Raw genomic sequence first — 15,209 nt, forward strand, 5'->3', positions numbered from 1 at the left:
TCTTACCTGTGGCGCGTGGATCTCAATACAACCCGTATAAACGAAATTCTACACTGCATACATATTAGCTGCTCATCGTGTTTGTCGTGTGCGCATATGCGGACTGAGCGGAGTTGTTTTGTCCAGAGAACGGTTCGCGCGCATGCAATGCTAACATCGCAAAGGCAAAATATTAAATATTGCTCAAGGCGCTTACGTTTGATCCATATGATGTGCTGATTTTTCCGCTCGTCGACATACTGGCGGCAGTGTGTTTGGATTTTTGCAGTTTCACTTTTATTGTCACATTTTTCCATTGTCGTTTGTAGCAATATTGTCTTTTACTACAGTTAATGCGCAAAGTCATTTATTTTCCCGATTTGATTGTACTCCTTCGCCATGTGCCGGATAGGAATTTTTCACGATTTTCATGGAATCGGAGTGGCAAATCTCATTTTCGGGATAATGTACATTATCCTTCCAGATCACGGTACATTGCTGCAATACTTAGTATACTAATGTATAGTTTTTGGATAAATGTGGATGCTTAACTGTTGATGTTTTTGGATAAATGTGGATGCTTTCATGAGGTTACAAACAAGATGTACAATACAGTAATACTTGCACTGGGTAATACTAATGCGAAGATTTTATTAACGTTAGCGGAATAAAAGTCCTAACAGTTTTGTAAATTGTCATTTCTGCAACCAAAAAAGATAAAAAGTGCCGCACATCTTGATATGAAACCCAGATGTCATTTGTTACATATTCGTAGCCCGCTCCGATCCAATTTAATGCAGCAAATGCAATAAGTAGTATATGGCGCTTGAGACCGATAATGTTAAAATGTTAATATATTCCTGTCCGCGCGAATACGCGATCTTAAGTATTACATTGTCATAGACCTCCCTTCATTCTCACTCCTGGACAAATAATTTCCATGTACACACAGGTAGCAGTTACGGGATACGATTATTCAGTCAGGATTAGAGGATGCATTGCATCCGGTTTACCGTTTCGATCGACAGGCAGTAAGGCAGACGATCTACAGTAGTGAAAGTGAAGTACTTTGTATTTGTGCAGAAGCACTCAAAATATGCATGGTGCAGGTATTGCGACTTATTAGAGAAGCAGTAAAAGGATGCAGTTAGCAAAGCAAAGCCAAAATTCAGATTTTGTTCTAAAACACGATGAACAGTTATATAAAAAAGTCCACATTATGCAAAATTGTGTTGTATGTATTATGCATACTGCTTATGGTCTGCGCATACATACAGTACATACATAGGCAGACCATTCTCACAGTCATAACTCGTACCCTGTACATTGTGGATATAAATAATATTAATCAGGTGAAAGAAAGCAAATATTAATTTTTTAAAGCGGTATTTCTTTGTACCACAGTTATGATAGGTTAACACACAGCAAAGCCCAACAGTTACTGGAAATTTGCTGAGTTAGTCAGCTTCTTACCAAGCACTAATAATTCGCTACTAAAAATTAAAATACAAAATGCTGCATTAATGTATTTCCGCCGCAATGACCATCTGTACAATACTTCCATACCTTACATTAATTACATATCTGTAGAGCTCGAGGCTGCCGTTGCACTGTTACATAGGTGCTGAACCCCGGTACTGCACTAGTCTTGCGAGAATATCGCAACAACACAGACATTAGAAAAATAATATCATAATAGTGGACTGAAGCCCTGCTAACTACAATCAATTTATTATTTTTTAGCCCTTTTCTCTGACGACACTCAAAATTTTGTGTTTGATGACAAAACGGTGGATTTTTTTCATGCATCGGACGCCATAACGATAATCAATGGAATCTTCTTCCTGGCGGTGGGAATCTGTTCAATGGTACTGGCCCGACGATGGATGGAAAGCCTGAAAATCCGTGTACTGCTGCAAGTGACCTTGGTCTTGGCGATAATCAGCGTGGTCATTTGTCCTATCACGTTTATCTTAAATATCTTCGGCACCTACGACGCGGCATACCAAGACTATGTTATAAGCCCTAATGCAGATGACGGAAGTCCCACAACCACGGTGGATTCTAACGCTGTCACGGCCAGTCCCGATACCGGCAGCACGACAGCATCCAGTAATCGGGAACAAATGAAAATCCAGCTCAGCGTAAGTGCTATGATCGCGGCCCAAGGAATTTGAGATTTAAACTATTATATGGCTGTACTAGTCAACGAACCGCTATATCAGATTGAAAAATAGTTCATTTTGAAGATTCCTTAAAATTGTAATTTACGAGATATCTCGTGATTCACCAGATATTTTGGTTCTGGCAATTATTGACATACCGCCTGCGTTTAAATATCGAAAATGAATACTGCTTTTATTAGTACAGTAGATGATGCACTATATATGAGCCAGCACTCGTCACTAGGCTGCCTTAATATTTTACAGTTTATTTGTGAAGTGGTAAATGCATGAGACTGGCACTTCCATTTATCTCCAGACGGCAGACACAGTCACGCATTAAATTTTGTTATTAAATTTTGTCAGCAACATACCCCGCCGGCCTGGGCGCCATTTGATCGTATTAAGCGGTTTTTATTAATCTTTTCCGAACCATAAAAACTTCAACATTTTATGAAAACGGATGCATTAGTTCTGAACGGTTCTAATAAACTAACCATTTTATTGTTTAAATTATAAGGATGTAATTGATATACGAGGACGATCGTGATAATGCAAGCAGTAATAACGTGGTTTAAATTGAAATAGAAAAACGCGGTATTTATTGTTATCGTAATGGCACTCGCAAACAATACTCTCGAGTCTCGCAAGCAGGCGACAGAGACAAGACAAAATACTGCAAAATACTGATAAAGACAAAGCAAGATAGTGATAACACGGTAAATTTATATTTTGATATTGTTCTAATATAAGATATTGATATTGTTCTGTTTGTGTTTTATGTTTTGTGTTTGTTCACGTCTTTTTGTTTTTCAGGTTGTTCTGAATCTGTTCATGTTTGCTTCTCGATTTCTGGAATATCGTTACGCCATATGTGCGACATTTGTCTTAATTGCTTTTGGAGCCTTCTTCATGAATATCGCCTTGATAGTCATCATCTTCAAAACCAAAAATTTCCAACCAACAAATTTCACACACACTGCACCGGAGCCGCATCTCGACACCGTTCCCTACGCGACGGTTAGAAGTAGTGCTATCAATTACCGGAATATGGACGATACAAATGTTGTCATCCAGCCATTACCGGAAACACCGGGCGTCGCTCCCGCTCACACTACAACGCCATCGATGAATGCTATACCCAACGGGATTAACTTTGTCCATTAGTGGGTATTTTGCTTGTGTTTAGTCGTATTGAATTACCATGGCACTTTCAAATTTGCTGATGATTTTCATCAAATGAAATGCATAAAAATTAATACTAACATAGTTTATACTTATTCTATGCTATGCTGTACATTCATAAAGCCAAATTGCAACAGAGACGAACAGGTGTGAACTGAACACAACACAAATAAAAACAAAAAAGACAAATAAAAAAATGTACTCCGTTAAATTTTAAAGCTAACCTAATCAATTCAGGAAAATGTTAAGTGTAATGTTTATTTCTGTTTCTCGAATCTAGAGAATTCACACTGTACTTCATAGGTTCGGAAAGTTGCATATTGTATGCACCGGTTTGAAGTTTTAACATTGTCTGAGGTCACTCTACGATACACGATCATGCCAGGCATCCAATATCTATAAGAATTTTTATGTCTGCTGCTATGTACAACAAGAATAGCTAAGAAGTACCACAACAATCAGAAAATACTTGTACAGATACAAATATGCGATGGACAGCACAAAGACCGACAGAGAGTTCTATACTCGGTAGAGGCGATCGACAAAATTATGTAAAGCTGTAAACGCACCCATGAAACGGACCGACAAGATGACAAATGTGTCGGCCAAAAACCAGCAAAAAAGAAACCCAATAAAATGGCATAAGATTGCTATAGATGTTAAAAACAGAAAAACGAAAGTTACAGCTATCCGAAGGAAGTCAAGAAAGTCCAAGCCAAGATATACTGGCACGGCTGCGTAGAACGATGCAACATTACTTGACGCACTCCAATAACGAGATCTTACCTGAAGTAAGAGTATTAATTCAACTGGCAACACTGGGCGCATACTACACCGTAAGCCCGGATAAGATAATGTGTTAGCATCTTTATATACAGCGTTCAGGGCTCTACCGATAATTCATCTTTTCCATCTGTTGAGGACGGAATCGAGATCCAACGTAATATAATGAAGAGTGCCGTATCCACTCTTGATCAATTTCATTGTAGCGCATAATTATCCCATAGAATACTGGCAAAATAACATCGAGCTGGAGTGGACTAGATTCGTGTAGTCTTTTGTGCAGGGATACTTCTGTTTTGAGGGAAATCTTCACGAAAGACCCAAGGTTCTGATGGATGGTAACAAAGTAAAAACAATATATAATCCACTCCACGTTATCCGAAAAAAAACCCAATAACAAAATAAAACCGGCGGAGAAAACGTCACGGAAAGAGGCACCGAATGATTGAGTAACTATTTGATAATCTGCGATATGGTCCAGTAAATCCACGACAACACACAAACTTTCCCAAAAAATGCCACCGAATGTCTCATCGTTCCAATCACAAAGTAATCCCTGAATCCAACAAGGAGTTAAGCAGGACATTAGCGGACGGTGTGGTCACGGGGATTTTAATATCCGTCCGTCCAGTAGCAAATACCGAAGCCGGCGGCAATGGTCCGGCCAGACTAGTCAGTCCTTCCAAAACCGGGCGCGGTGTCTCCACCGGACGACTTAACAATTTCTGCAGTGTCGGTGTACTAACGCCCGGAGACAGCGGCGATGCCATCATATTCACCGGCGAATGTGCAACGAAGACCAGTGGACTCATTGGAGATCCCGGCATTGTGGTGCAAGGTGTGTAATGGTCGTTAAACGATAACGCTACGCTGTCCAGCGGACCGGGAACAGCCGGTGTCCTGGCGCAGAGTCTTCCGTGAATTTGGTATTCCGCATCCGTTGCATACTTCTTCCCGCACGTGCACCGGTATGCCTTCTTCACTCTGAAAAAACCAGCATACATTAATTCAGCGCGAAAAAACACGTGCAACACGGCGCTGATCGGCATACTTATGGGCAGACGATTTTGCGTGGTATTTAATACCCTGCATGTTTTTGTACTGTTTGGAGCATCCGGGCACTATGCAAACAAATGGCTTATCCACATTGACCCCGTTGTCCATTTTCAGGCGCTTCGCAGCGTTCTCCTTACTAGAAACAAGCGTATCATGAAACTCCTACTCCAGTATTTCGCCATGTAAATACTCACACACTTAAAAACAGTACGAAAATGTTGTAAAAGACGTAAGCAATTTAAACAATGTACATGCAAACACCCGCTTAATGCAAGCCAGTCGCCAGATGTCTGGCCGCAGTCAGCAATAAAACTGTTCAGGTACAACAAACAAAACTGTCCGTAAACAATAAACCAATAAAACAGTTAAGGTTAAGTTAATCGAAACAACTGGTGTCTATCAACAAGTGGACCGATAAAATTATCGTTTGAAAATGTGGAAGCTTTACCTTTGCGTAATAATATGTTCTTCCGAGAAATTTTCCGCGTAAGTCCAACTGTTGTTACTGTTATCATCCAGTTCGTAGTCATCCACATTCCGAGAAGATGCCGTACTTGGAGCATAGGTTGATAAGGTCGTACCCGTCATATTAGCAGGACTCAGTTGGTTAGAACAACTGTCTTCAGCTGACGATTCCGACCCTATAATTTCATGCGACAGTTATAGTTTCATTCATTGTCCTTAGTAATAATTCCCCGAAATACATCTCAAAAATAAATTTAAAAGACAAGTCTATCGGTTAAAAAACTAGGGATTGTGTTCTAGACACAAAACAAGCAATCTTTTTTACCGCGTCCAGAATCCGGTGACTGCGCCGGAGTAACGGACAGCATCCTTGCCACTGAGGAAGTGGGTGTCTGATAAACCAGAGGAACATTGACCGGTGCCTTTCCAACTCCCGCACTTACAAATCGCAGAGGACCACCGCTGACCGGAACGGTACTGACATACACTGTTCCCGGAGGATTAGCCGGACGGTACGTGTACTGCAGCGGAGTGGTCATCCGAAATCCGGCCACCGATGAGACAGCGCTTCCAACGGTATTCACAGCATTCGCTGTGGGCATTCCCAGAGATGAATTCTGATGCTGCAAAGCAGGTGCCGCAGCCGTACTGGCAGTACTCGTATAAACAGCACTGCTTTCCGCTAAAGAACTGGCAGTATTGTTCGGTGTCCAGATTGTGCGCACGGACGACTGGCGCGCATCCTCCTCGTCCTGTTCGTCCCGCAGTCGCTTCTTTTTGTTGATCAGTATTTTCAAGACAGCCTGTGCCGCTTCCGCCTGGTCGCCGGACTTCAGGTGTTTCGTGGCTTGATACAGTTTGTCCAGAGGCAAATCCAGCTGCTTACTGGATGTCCGGATGGACGCCGGTTGAGCAACGATCTGTCCCGGATATGAGACCGGATGCAACGGCTGATAGGGGGTGGCAGTGTATGCCAAATTGGTCGGGATATAAGGCTGTGCCGTGGCCGCAGTGGACGGGTTCGTCAGCGCATAATGCGGCGCCATGTGCATGGCCGCTGAGTATGGTTCCAACGGCGCTGGCATGGTGCAGCCGATGCCTTGAGCGGACGACAGCAGCGGATCGGGCTTGTATTCTTCCGCCAGAACGCTGGCTATGATCTCCTGTACCTCCTTGGGTGACATCCCGACTTCGGGAAAATATCTGCACACGACGATAAGCGCAGTAGTTGCAATTGGTAATATTTTAATAATAACCATAGCAGCAATAATAATAACTGTATCTCTACAAGTAGTAATTAATAACACTAGTGACCAGCAGTAAAAATAACTGCAAATGTCGGTAGTACATGTAGTCAGTAGTGATATTAATCAGTAGAATACTTAACTATTGATAATACTGCAAATTTGCAACTGTGGTTATTCCATGCTACAACTATACAAGTACTGCAAGACAATCAGCTGTTTCCGCTGTGTAATCGCAAACCATTCGAAAAAAAAACAGCTGCATGTTTGCAAGAGTTGCGTACCGAAACTGCGAATGCGGAGGAATTCCTGCAACATTTCCATGTCGATCTCGGAATACCATTCGCTTGATCTCTTCGGGCGCTGCAAGAAATAATGTATCAAAATACGCTGTCAAAATCGCACTGATAAAAATTATGTTGCCTGGTAGTCGGCATATCTGCACTAAAAAATGCACGTAGTATAATTTTAATACAGGATTTTAGAACTGAACTTACTGGTATGAGTGGACTCCACGTGCATGGCCAGCGCAAAGTAGTCCTCGCGGCGTTCATTACAGCGCGGATACAAACAGCGGTAACCGACATACTCTGTTCGGCCATCTATTGCACCGGATGTCATTTCCAAAGGGTCCACGGAGAAATTGTGACGATGGGGAAGAAATGAAATTGCTCCGCACGGTATCAAAGGACACGGCAAGCATTGCGTCGAGAACCGAGACTGTTTTAGATGGTGCTACAAAATTCTTAAGTTGAAATGAATATGACTACGAGTAGGTATATGACTATTTTTTGAATAACCTAGTAGTCCCATTACCGTCTTTTATTTGCGCTGATTGTTTTAGCTGGAAACGTTCTACGCTCATCACGATCGTGGCGGGATCGTGGTGCCTGGGCCTGAAAACGTACAGCCACAACGATGGCAAACCTGAGAAAGGCAACCCAATCTCCTAACGAGCTTTAGATCACTTGGCACGCTGCAAACATTTTAAAATACAACAGAAATTTAATTAAACCAAACGTTTCGCAACTCAAACAGGGAGAAAGTACCACAAATTTGAAAACTAGTTACTAGTACAAGAAACTGCAAACGACAAGCCCGAGAAACTCGCATGGTAGAATTTCCACAGTGCATTCGGGATTGTGGTCTGCAGGACCACAGTCACCACAGGCACACAGTGGCACACACCATCGTGAATTGTGCTCCCCAAGGAGGTGGACTATTCGACGGAGATTCCCGTGCTGCAGAAATTTAATAATTAGTTTCTTTCTTTGCCAATAGATGTATTTTCTGTTTAACAATAATAATTTTTAACTTGATGTCTGACATCTATCTGTTTACTCGTTTTGAATTTTTAAACATAATTAATAGTATGTTTGAAAACTGCATGATTCTACGTGGCACGAAGTCCGAAACGTATGACCTGCATGCATATGCGCACTTATAACCGGCATGTGTAACGTGTATTATACAATACCTAATACAATTCTTCGACAAGTTCCTTTTCATTTATTTTGCTCACAGTTCAAGAAATTTATTACTCATATGTAGCCAATGTAGGTACTATAAAATTGTAGCGTGTTTCCTGTAAAATTAAGAAAGTTGGAATGTACGGATTACAACTTTGGAGAGCTTATTGGTTCTCCTAACTACACGAGTATAAAATGATGCAGAAAGGTAACACAGGTGTGTGTAATTCGATTTTGTGCCCTTTTATTTCCTAAAGCTGTTTCCCAGTGGGACAGTGCATTAGGCAATTTTATGCTGGTCACCGTCACTGAAGGCGTTGCCGGCAAATATCTGTATAGTAGACTGTAGGTAGGACAACGCAACAGAGCAGCAAGAGCATAATCTAGACGTACGGTTTTAAAAGAAATGAATAATTAGATTTTCCAATACGGTGTGTGCTGTGGGGATAACCGGTTGTGTTAAAAAATAAAGGACGATCATTAAATGATCGTTTTACATGAAAATGAAACTGCCGTAGTTGTAAACTGTAATTAATCGTAAGTAAAAGTGACTTTTATTTAAAATTTAATTTTTTTATTATAACTACGGTAGTTTCATAACGGACAACGTTTTATTGTAAAACTTTATCTGTTATATTATATCTATTTCACTATTTGGATTCGTTTGTGCACCAAATTTACAATTTTTAATTTGTAAACTTATTTATGTACAACATTTGCGATAGAGTAGGTTACAAAATTTCATTGTTCAATCAAATGCAATTTGTGGCTTTTTTAGCGCGAATACAGTAGTATGTGAAACTGCAGAGTGTGGTGCTACAGGAGAGCCTGGCACTGCAAAATTTGACTCGAAGCTGCGTAACACGGTAACACAGCAACGATTCCTTCTTCCCATATCGGATATCCATATGTGGCGATTGATCCCAATCCCCAGTAGCCACACAGTGCACGTGAAGATGATTATGCCTTCATCGATCTCCCACGACAAGCCTTCCAGATATGCTCATACTCGCACTGGAAATGAATTTCAATATTATTCCGTTTAGACTGACAATTTTTGGCCATTTCTGACAGTGCGATTGATAGCCACTGTCTCATCTGCATCGGTTTCGTTAACGCACATATTGTCGGGTTTTATTGGTTCATTTTCCACTGGTTGCGGAAGTGAATGGTCTTCCATTGTGATGATCTCGCCAAGTTTATCGAATTTGATTACACCATCAGAAAGAGAATTGCCTGGGTTTATTGCGACCATCTGTTCCTTAAGGGAAAATGTCTGACTGGTAATTCGACAGATATGATGATTATCTTGCGTAATTTCAAGGTTACACTTGTACGCTCATGTGTTGATATGGGAATTTGTCTGCCTGCAGGGACACAAACAGTCATGGACGCGGCTATTCTGGTGCGGCCTTTGATCAGCAGGTCGGCCGTACGGAGAAATCACCCTTGGAGAAGTTCAAGGAACAGTTCTGGACAGCCAAACAGGTTGTGCTGCAAAAGTTAGGCAAAAAGGAGGATCAGCATCTGATTGCTAGTGATGCTGAGCTTGATGCAAAACTGGAAGTAAGCATATCTGCAAATGCATAGTGAATATTCAGAATCTCAGATCCTGCAGTCTGCACGTACTTACTTTTGTACATGTGTAAGGTTACTCTAAAGGCCTGAAATTCTGTATGTTTGAAAGTGGCCTACTTTGCCGGATATGATGTTAATAACTATTAAGCGCTTGGTAGCGGTTTAGTTTCTTGATTATTTTGATTTTAAAACTGGATACAGGGGTACAGCAATCCTCAGTTGAGGGCAACTTGAGGGTGAGACAACGTTCAGTACAAACTAAAACTCTATCAAATAAAAACAGTAACCTAGATAAAACCAATTCAATAAATTAAGTGTTATGCTGTGACTTTGCGCTCGACCCATCTTTTGTGGTATTGATTTCTACTGACCGGTTTGGCTGATCTTTTTTCCAGCTCTACTCTTCCATCAAGATTTCCTCTGGTGGATTAATGCGTATTGCAAATCGCTATCAGAAGGAGATGCATGGTAAAATAAAAAAAAGTTGATTGTACCCTAATTAAGACATCTCTAAGATGATTTTTTATGTTTAATGTTTAAACGGTTCATAGCCCAACCGGGTTGGGCCAACCCATCCATTTTGTTCAAAATGTGGCTTACGAGTGTGAATGCGTTTTAGAATTATCGAAGGAAGAATATGCAATGGGTTTATTCCTCAAGCGTCATGGTGAACAAGATCCGAGTAGAGCCGGTATGATGCTAGGAAATGTGGCCAAAGCGCTAGTCATTTCCGCCCAGAAAAGGTGAGAAACATGATCTTCGTCACAGCTTGTTGTCCTACAGACAACAAATTGGCACACCGTAACTTCCGTACTCTTTTACGGCAGACTGCAGCAACAACTGACTATAAGCGTTAGTGCAAATAAATTAATAATAATATATGTAGATATTTGGGGTACATAAAAAACTTTTTTTCGCAAAGCTTTAGAATTAGAAGAGTTACGAGTAGTCGAGTCTCGTATTGTCCACCCACTTTCGCTTTTACCGGTATGCAAGTCCTGCCCAACGTCCACAACTTATTTTAATTATACCAGTTGTTACAAGGGATGAATTAAAACTTATGAGTTTTATCACTTTAATATTTTTCACGCTTTTACTATGAAACTGCTGCTTAAAGTCAAGTATGATATCTTGAACTTCTTTGATATCTTGAAGTTTGAATTTCAAAAGTCCGCGTCAAAAACGGGCCTAAGTTTTTGAGAATTTTTCGAGTGAATCCGAAATTTAATTTTATTCCAGTCTACCTATCAATCCCGATTGTATGCAGATCCTGAAAGAAACACTTACAAGTGTAATGTGTGATATTACTTATATACAAGTAGTTATTTCAGATTTCAGACTTTTGCATAAACTCTTCACGTATTACGATGAATTCTTAAAATTTCAGAATTATAGCCCCCCTTGTGTGAGCTGGATTACATATTAATCAATTAATGAAATATAGATATTAATCTTTTGTGAGCTTGATTACATACTTGCGCGTAAATGTGCGCTGATCGGGCCACAACTAAAAAAGTACTTTGAGTAGAAAAGCGTGCAATCAGCTTATCAGCATAAAATCATTTTCGCATTTCACTCTTTCATCTTTATGTCAAAAGCCAACTAAAGTTCCGCGATGACAAATTTGTATCCCAAGAACCAACCCGATTCCAGTAAACAAAGTTATTCCGTCGCTGCTATTAGAGCACATCCAAAAACCAAAACAAATCTCGTTGGACACTTGTAAGTTGTAAGCTTTCTCAAGTGAGAAACCAAAACATTCCTTCCCCTTGAGCACCCGCACAATGGGGAACCACAACAACCCGCGAAACTCAAACATGTACACAAAATATGCAGAATGATCAAAGACTTCACTGTCACAAACCGCTATACGATGGGAGACGAACAGCTTCGCACAGTGGAGAGATCTTTTCGTGTTAGAATGGTCAGGGTGTTCAGTTTAGGCATTGACTGCCTCGCAGGCATCGATCCATTCATTGTACACATCGATGGCTTCCATGAGAGCGTGTATCTGGCACTGGTAGGTCTCGCTGCACACGTTACACTTTACCGTACCAGTATTCCGTTCGCGATCCAGCTTCACCTCGCAGGAACGTTCGTGATTGCAGAAGGGACAGTTGAACATGGTGGCCAGATTCTCCAGCTGCTTTCTCTTTGCTGGGGGCTTTCGCTTGCTCTTTCGTTTGCCCATGGTCGTTTATGGAGCCACACTTCGTAATAATCTTCCAGAAAGGGTGAGAAACCTCTGGAGGTCAACAGTGTTTATGTTGTGTTCTAAAAAAATTCGATTGTACGAGTACAAACCAAAACGCGGAAAATTTCCTCCTGTTGAAAATATATAAAATCTTTGACTGCTCCAGTAAAGATTATGAGAGGCTTCCATTGTCGTGAGCCGTGAGGGCACCGAGCTGAAAGTTTCAAGTGGAGGAAAGACCCTCGCTACGTTACGCTACTTTATTGTACTGTGATGTCCGGTTCCGGTTCAACATCAGCTCACTTGCAGATTTTTTTACCGCGCTTTTTCCACTGTACGGTAGACCTTCCGATTTCTCGGAATAAAAAAAGTCATCATAGCTGTTATCGTTTTAAATTGCTTAATGTTATAAGTTTGGTGTTGATTTTTAGAATGGAGGCACGTGCTCCTCTAATACGACTTGCTCAGGACGCCCGCACATATCGTAGATGCGCCGTCACCGATACGGAATCCAAAATCGAGCAAATGGAAGAAGCGCGCACTGAATATCGCGGTGCATTATTGTGGATGAAGGACGTGTCCGAAGAGCTGGATCCCGATACATTCCGTAAACTTGAGAAATTTCGCAAAGTGCGTGCTGGCTTTTATATTGCACAAAGTTGATAAGAACAAATTTAACGACATACTGTACTATACTACAATGCGTCACATGCCTTGACTTTGCTTTCCACATTTGTTTTATGCTCGTAAACTTGTAATTTGTAATTATTACAGTAGACCGGTACCCATAGTAAATGCATTATGCACGTATAATTTGAGTTCACTTGCCGGAGATACAGTTTTTAAATACTGTTAGTGACACCGTTTTTTTTGGGTCTAGGTGCAATCTCAAGTTCGTGCCAAAAAGGAAAAGTTTGATTGTAACAAACTTGATACGCTTCAGAAAATTGATCTCCTAGCCATCAGCCGCTTGAACATGCTATCACAGTCGTTAACTCCCTATGGGACATCAATGAATGATTTCCATGAAAAAGTTGCGGCAGTTTTATCAGCTGTGGTTATTCCTGGCCATAATCCCAATGAAGCTGAGCTGGGCTTGCTGCAGGTAATTAACATTTATAATCAAGCGTTCTGTATAATAAGAAACTGTGATAAACAATAAACATATCATTACGTATGCCTTTAGCACACGGGGGCAAACAAAGCCACATCTCACTCGACGCAATCAGTGTCAAAAGATGATGATGCCCTTCTTGACCTTTCCGGTGACGCCGCGACTGCCAACCAGGTTTGCCCCGCGTCGTCATCAGAATTACTGGATGCGTTCTGGAAGGAAAGTGGGCTGGAGAATAATAATTTTGATCCACTTTCCGCTGCAATGGATGGATTGAGCTTCGAATCCAGCGAAGTGAACGACCGTCAGGACCAATCACCGGAAAATAATCCTTGTACGTATCTAGAGTGTTTCGAACTTTCTGCATTTTTTAAGGCCGTGGTTTTTCTTCTTAATGCCGTTTTTTTAACAAAAGGTAGGCAGACGATGAGCATGTAGAGCAGTCGGATTAAAAAATTGTAGGAATAAACAGAAAATTTTTAAACAGAACACGGAACAAATGCAAACAGGAATAAACAAACAGACAACCTGCCGCATGCGATTTTAGAATTGAATTAAGTCACAGCGCTTGTATACTACAGTTCGAAGTTAATAGATCTGACTACTTTACAATTAAACGTGCACAATTTTATTTCAGTTCCCATATGTATATATCAAAATAACTGCATTCCGTATAACTTTTGGCTCCCATTCCAGCAAATAATAAGTCGTCATGGTTTTTTAGTGGCGGGTTTGTTTGATTTTTCGGAACTGGATGAAACGGAAAAGGGAAACATGGGATTTTTTGCTGGTGATACTTTACAGCCGGCGAAATCGTTCGCAGCGGAACAGTCATCTTCTAAAGACGCTCCAACTGGCTACAAAGCATTCCTGCCTTCTCAGTTGCTGAAGAAGGGCTGGACTTCGTCACTTTCTTCACCTACAGTTCCCAGCAAACCCGAGGCGGGTGAGAAAACTGCTAAATCTAAGGTAAATTTGTCCAGAATGTCCGGGCGTTTTACTGCATTCCTTTGTATTCTTCACTCGGTTACTGTTGTTTTCATTCAACATATAGGCATGGCAGGATTTATTTGCCGATTTGGACCCTTTAACCAACCAATCCGCATCTGCGTCCAGGCGAACTGACGGGAAAGAGGAAGAGGGCAGCTGTTAAAAGTTTCACTAATGAAGTGGATTGTGTTTCTTCTTTATGCATACCGGTGGCCGATGGAATTTCGTGGATAACGAGTTTTTTGTGCTTTTTAATTATTTGTGTTGCGAAGTTATTTCATTGTTTTATCTTAAAACTTGTTTGTTTGATTAAGTAACATTGTTCTTAGAGTGCTTATTGAAGAATCTGATAATTTTGGTGCATGGCGTGCCTGTATTTTTCTTGTCTGCAGCACGATCGGCTGTTGCCTGTTAAGTACTTTGTTGTCAACTCTGAAGTCGTCATCATTAGCGCCGTGCTCCTCATGCGGGACGCACAATACTTCCTGTAATCGTACGAATAGGAATATCATTGTGGTTCGCTCTGTATTTCAGATCAGTGACGAATAAAAAGTGATAAAATATGATAAAAATGCTGCTCTATCGTCTTATTGGCTTTGCGCAAGGGAACAATTTAAATAAACTCAGGTTACAACGTACAAACAGTGGGCGGTACAATTTTGATTACTGTACAACTTAAAAATTTTCATGGTCTACCATAGTTCTACCATGAAATGTTAAGAAGGCTCCATAGCTCAGTTGGTTAGAGCGCCGTGCTAATAACGCGGATGTCGTGGGTTCGATCCCCCCTGGAGCCACTTTTTTTCGGGTTACCTGAAGTTCTCCTTCTTTTTAGTTTTAAAAACAGAATTCTTGGTAAAACCCGTATGCTTTCAGTGCAGTTTGTGAAGGTACATACTGCGTAAGTGGCAATATCATAGCAACCTTGATAGTTGATACGAACGATCTGTAATCGGTAATAACCTACAGTACAATACAGTACAAGTTAGT

At 41.0% G+C, this 15,209-nt stretch overlaps 4 protein-coding genes and 1 non-coding gene across 5 annotated transcripts; 3 read left to right on the top strand and 2 right to left on the bottom strand.

The window, feature by feature from the left end:
• LOC129596175 (uncharacterized) lies at positions 1-3,494 on the top strand. The gene is made up of 3 exons (XM_055493372.1): positions 1-469; positions 1,723-2,123; positions 2,958-3,494. The coding sequence occupies exons 1-3, from the start codon at positions 379-381 to the stop codon at positions 3,306-3,308; spliced, it is 843 nt and encodes a 280-aa protein (XP_055349347.1). The 5' UTR covers positions 1-378; the 3' UTR covers positions 3,309-3,494.
• A 227-nt stretch (positions 3,495-3,721) lies between these two features.
• LOC129596166 (uncharacterized) lies at positions 3,722-8,000 on the bottom strand. The gene is made up of 7 exons (XM_055493363.1): positions 7,691-8,000; positions 7,372-7,609; positions 7,159-7,237; positions 5,956-6,833; positions 5,614-5,806; positions 5,161-5,301; positions 3,722-5,093 (listed from the first exon to the last, which is right to left on the bottom strand). Exons 2-7 carry the CDS (start codon positions 7,493-7,495, stop codon positions 4,652-4,654), a joined length of 1,857 nt encoding a protein of 618 aa, XP_055349338.1. The 5' UTR covers positions 7,496-7,609; positions 7,691-8,000; the 3' UTR covers positions 3,722-4,651.
• Positions 8,001-9,187: 1,187 nt separating this feature from the next.
• On the top strand, positions 9,188-14,779 carry LOC129596146 (islet cell autoantigen 1-like protein). The gene is made up of 9 exons (XM_055493338.1): positions 9,188-9,626; positions 9,717-9,909; positions 10,317-10,389; positions 10,541-10,664; positions 12,547-12,745; positions 12,996-13,220; positions 13,302-13,563; positions 13,954-14,198; positions 14,284-14,779. Exons 1-9 carry the CDS (start codon positions 9,616-9,618, stop codon positions 14,380-14,382), a joined length of 1,431 nt encoding a protein of 476 aa, XP_055349313.1. The 5' UTR covers positions 9,188-9,615; the 3' UTR covers positions 14,383-14,779.
• Positions 11,467-12,297, bottom strand: LOC129596147 (transcription elongation factor 1 homolog). The gene has a single exon (XM_055493339.1). It carries the CDS (start codon positions 12,110-12,112, stop codon positions 11,861-11,863), a length of 252 nt encoding a protein of 83 aa, XP_055349314.1. The 5' UTR covers positions 12,113-12,297; the 3' UTR covers positions 11,467-11,860.
• A 163-nt stretch (positions 14,780-14,942) lies between the features above and the next one.
• Trnai-aau (transfer RNA isoleucine (anticodon AAU)) lies at positions 14,943-15,016 on the top strand. The gene has a single exon. It is a non-coding gene; the product is annotated as a tRNA-Ile (tRNA).
• Positions 15,017-15,209: the final 193 nt, after the last annotated feature.

This window comes from Paramacrobiotus metropolitanus, unplaced genomic scaffold (assembly GCF_019649055.1).
Source record: "Paramacrobiotus metropolitanus isolate TYO unplaced genomic scaffold, Prichtersi_v1.0 Parri_scaffold0000087, whole genome shotgun sequence".
NCBI classification, from domain to species: Eukaryota; Metazoa; Tardigrada; class Eutardigrada; order Parachela; family Macrobiotidae; genus Paramacrobiotus; species Paramacrobiotus metropolitanus.

Excerpts from the sequence above, each read along its gene's own strand:
- LOC129596175 (XM_055493372.1), top strand. The coding sequence starts at position 379 with ATGTGCCGGATAGGAATTTTTCACGATTTTCATGGAATCGGAGTGGCA. Across the intron at positions 470-1,722 it reads CATTATCCTTCCAGATCACG|CCCTTTTCTCTGACGACACT; the intron begins GTACATTGCTGC and ends ATTATTTTTTAG. Across the intron at positions 2,124-2,957 it reads AAATGAAAATCCAGCTCAGC|GTTGTTCTGAATCTGTTCAT; the intron begins GTAAGTGCTATG and ends TTTGTTTTTCAG.
- LOC129596166 (XM_055493363.1), bottom strand. The coding sequence starts at position 7,495 with ATGACATCCGGTGCAATAGATGGCCGAACAGAGTATGTCGGTTACCGC. Across the intron at positions 7,238-7,371 it reads CGTGGAGTCCACTCATACCA|CGCCCGAAGAGATCAAGCGA; the intron begins GTAAGTTCAGTT and ends TATTTCTTGCAG. Across the intron at positions 5,302-5,613 it reads GAACATATTATTACGCAAAG|TAAGGAGAACGCTGCGAAGC; the intron begins GTAAAGCTTCCA and ends GCTTGTTTCTAG.
- LOC129596146 (XM_055493338.1), top strand. Across the intron at positions 10,390-10,540 it reads CTATCAGAAGGAGATGCATG|AATTATCGAAGGAAGAATAT; the intron begins GTAAAATAAAAA and ends AATGCGTTTTAG. Across the intron at positions 13,564-13,953 it reads ATCACCGGAAAATAATCCTT|TGGCGGGTTTGTTTGATTTT; the intron begins GTACGTATCTAG and ends ATGGTTTTTTAG.
- LOC129596147 (XM_055493339.1), bottom strand. The coding sequence starts at position 12,112 with ATGGGCAAACGAAAGAGCAAGCGAAAGCCCCCAGCAAAGAGAAAGCAG.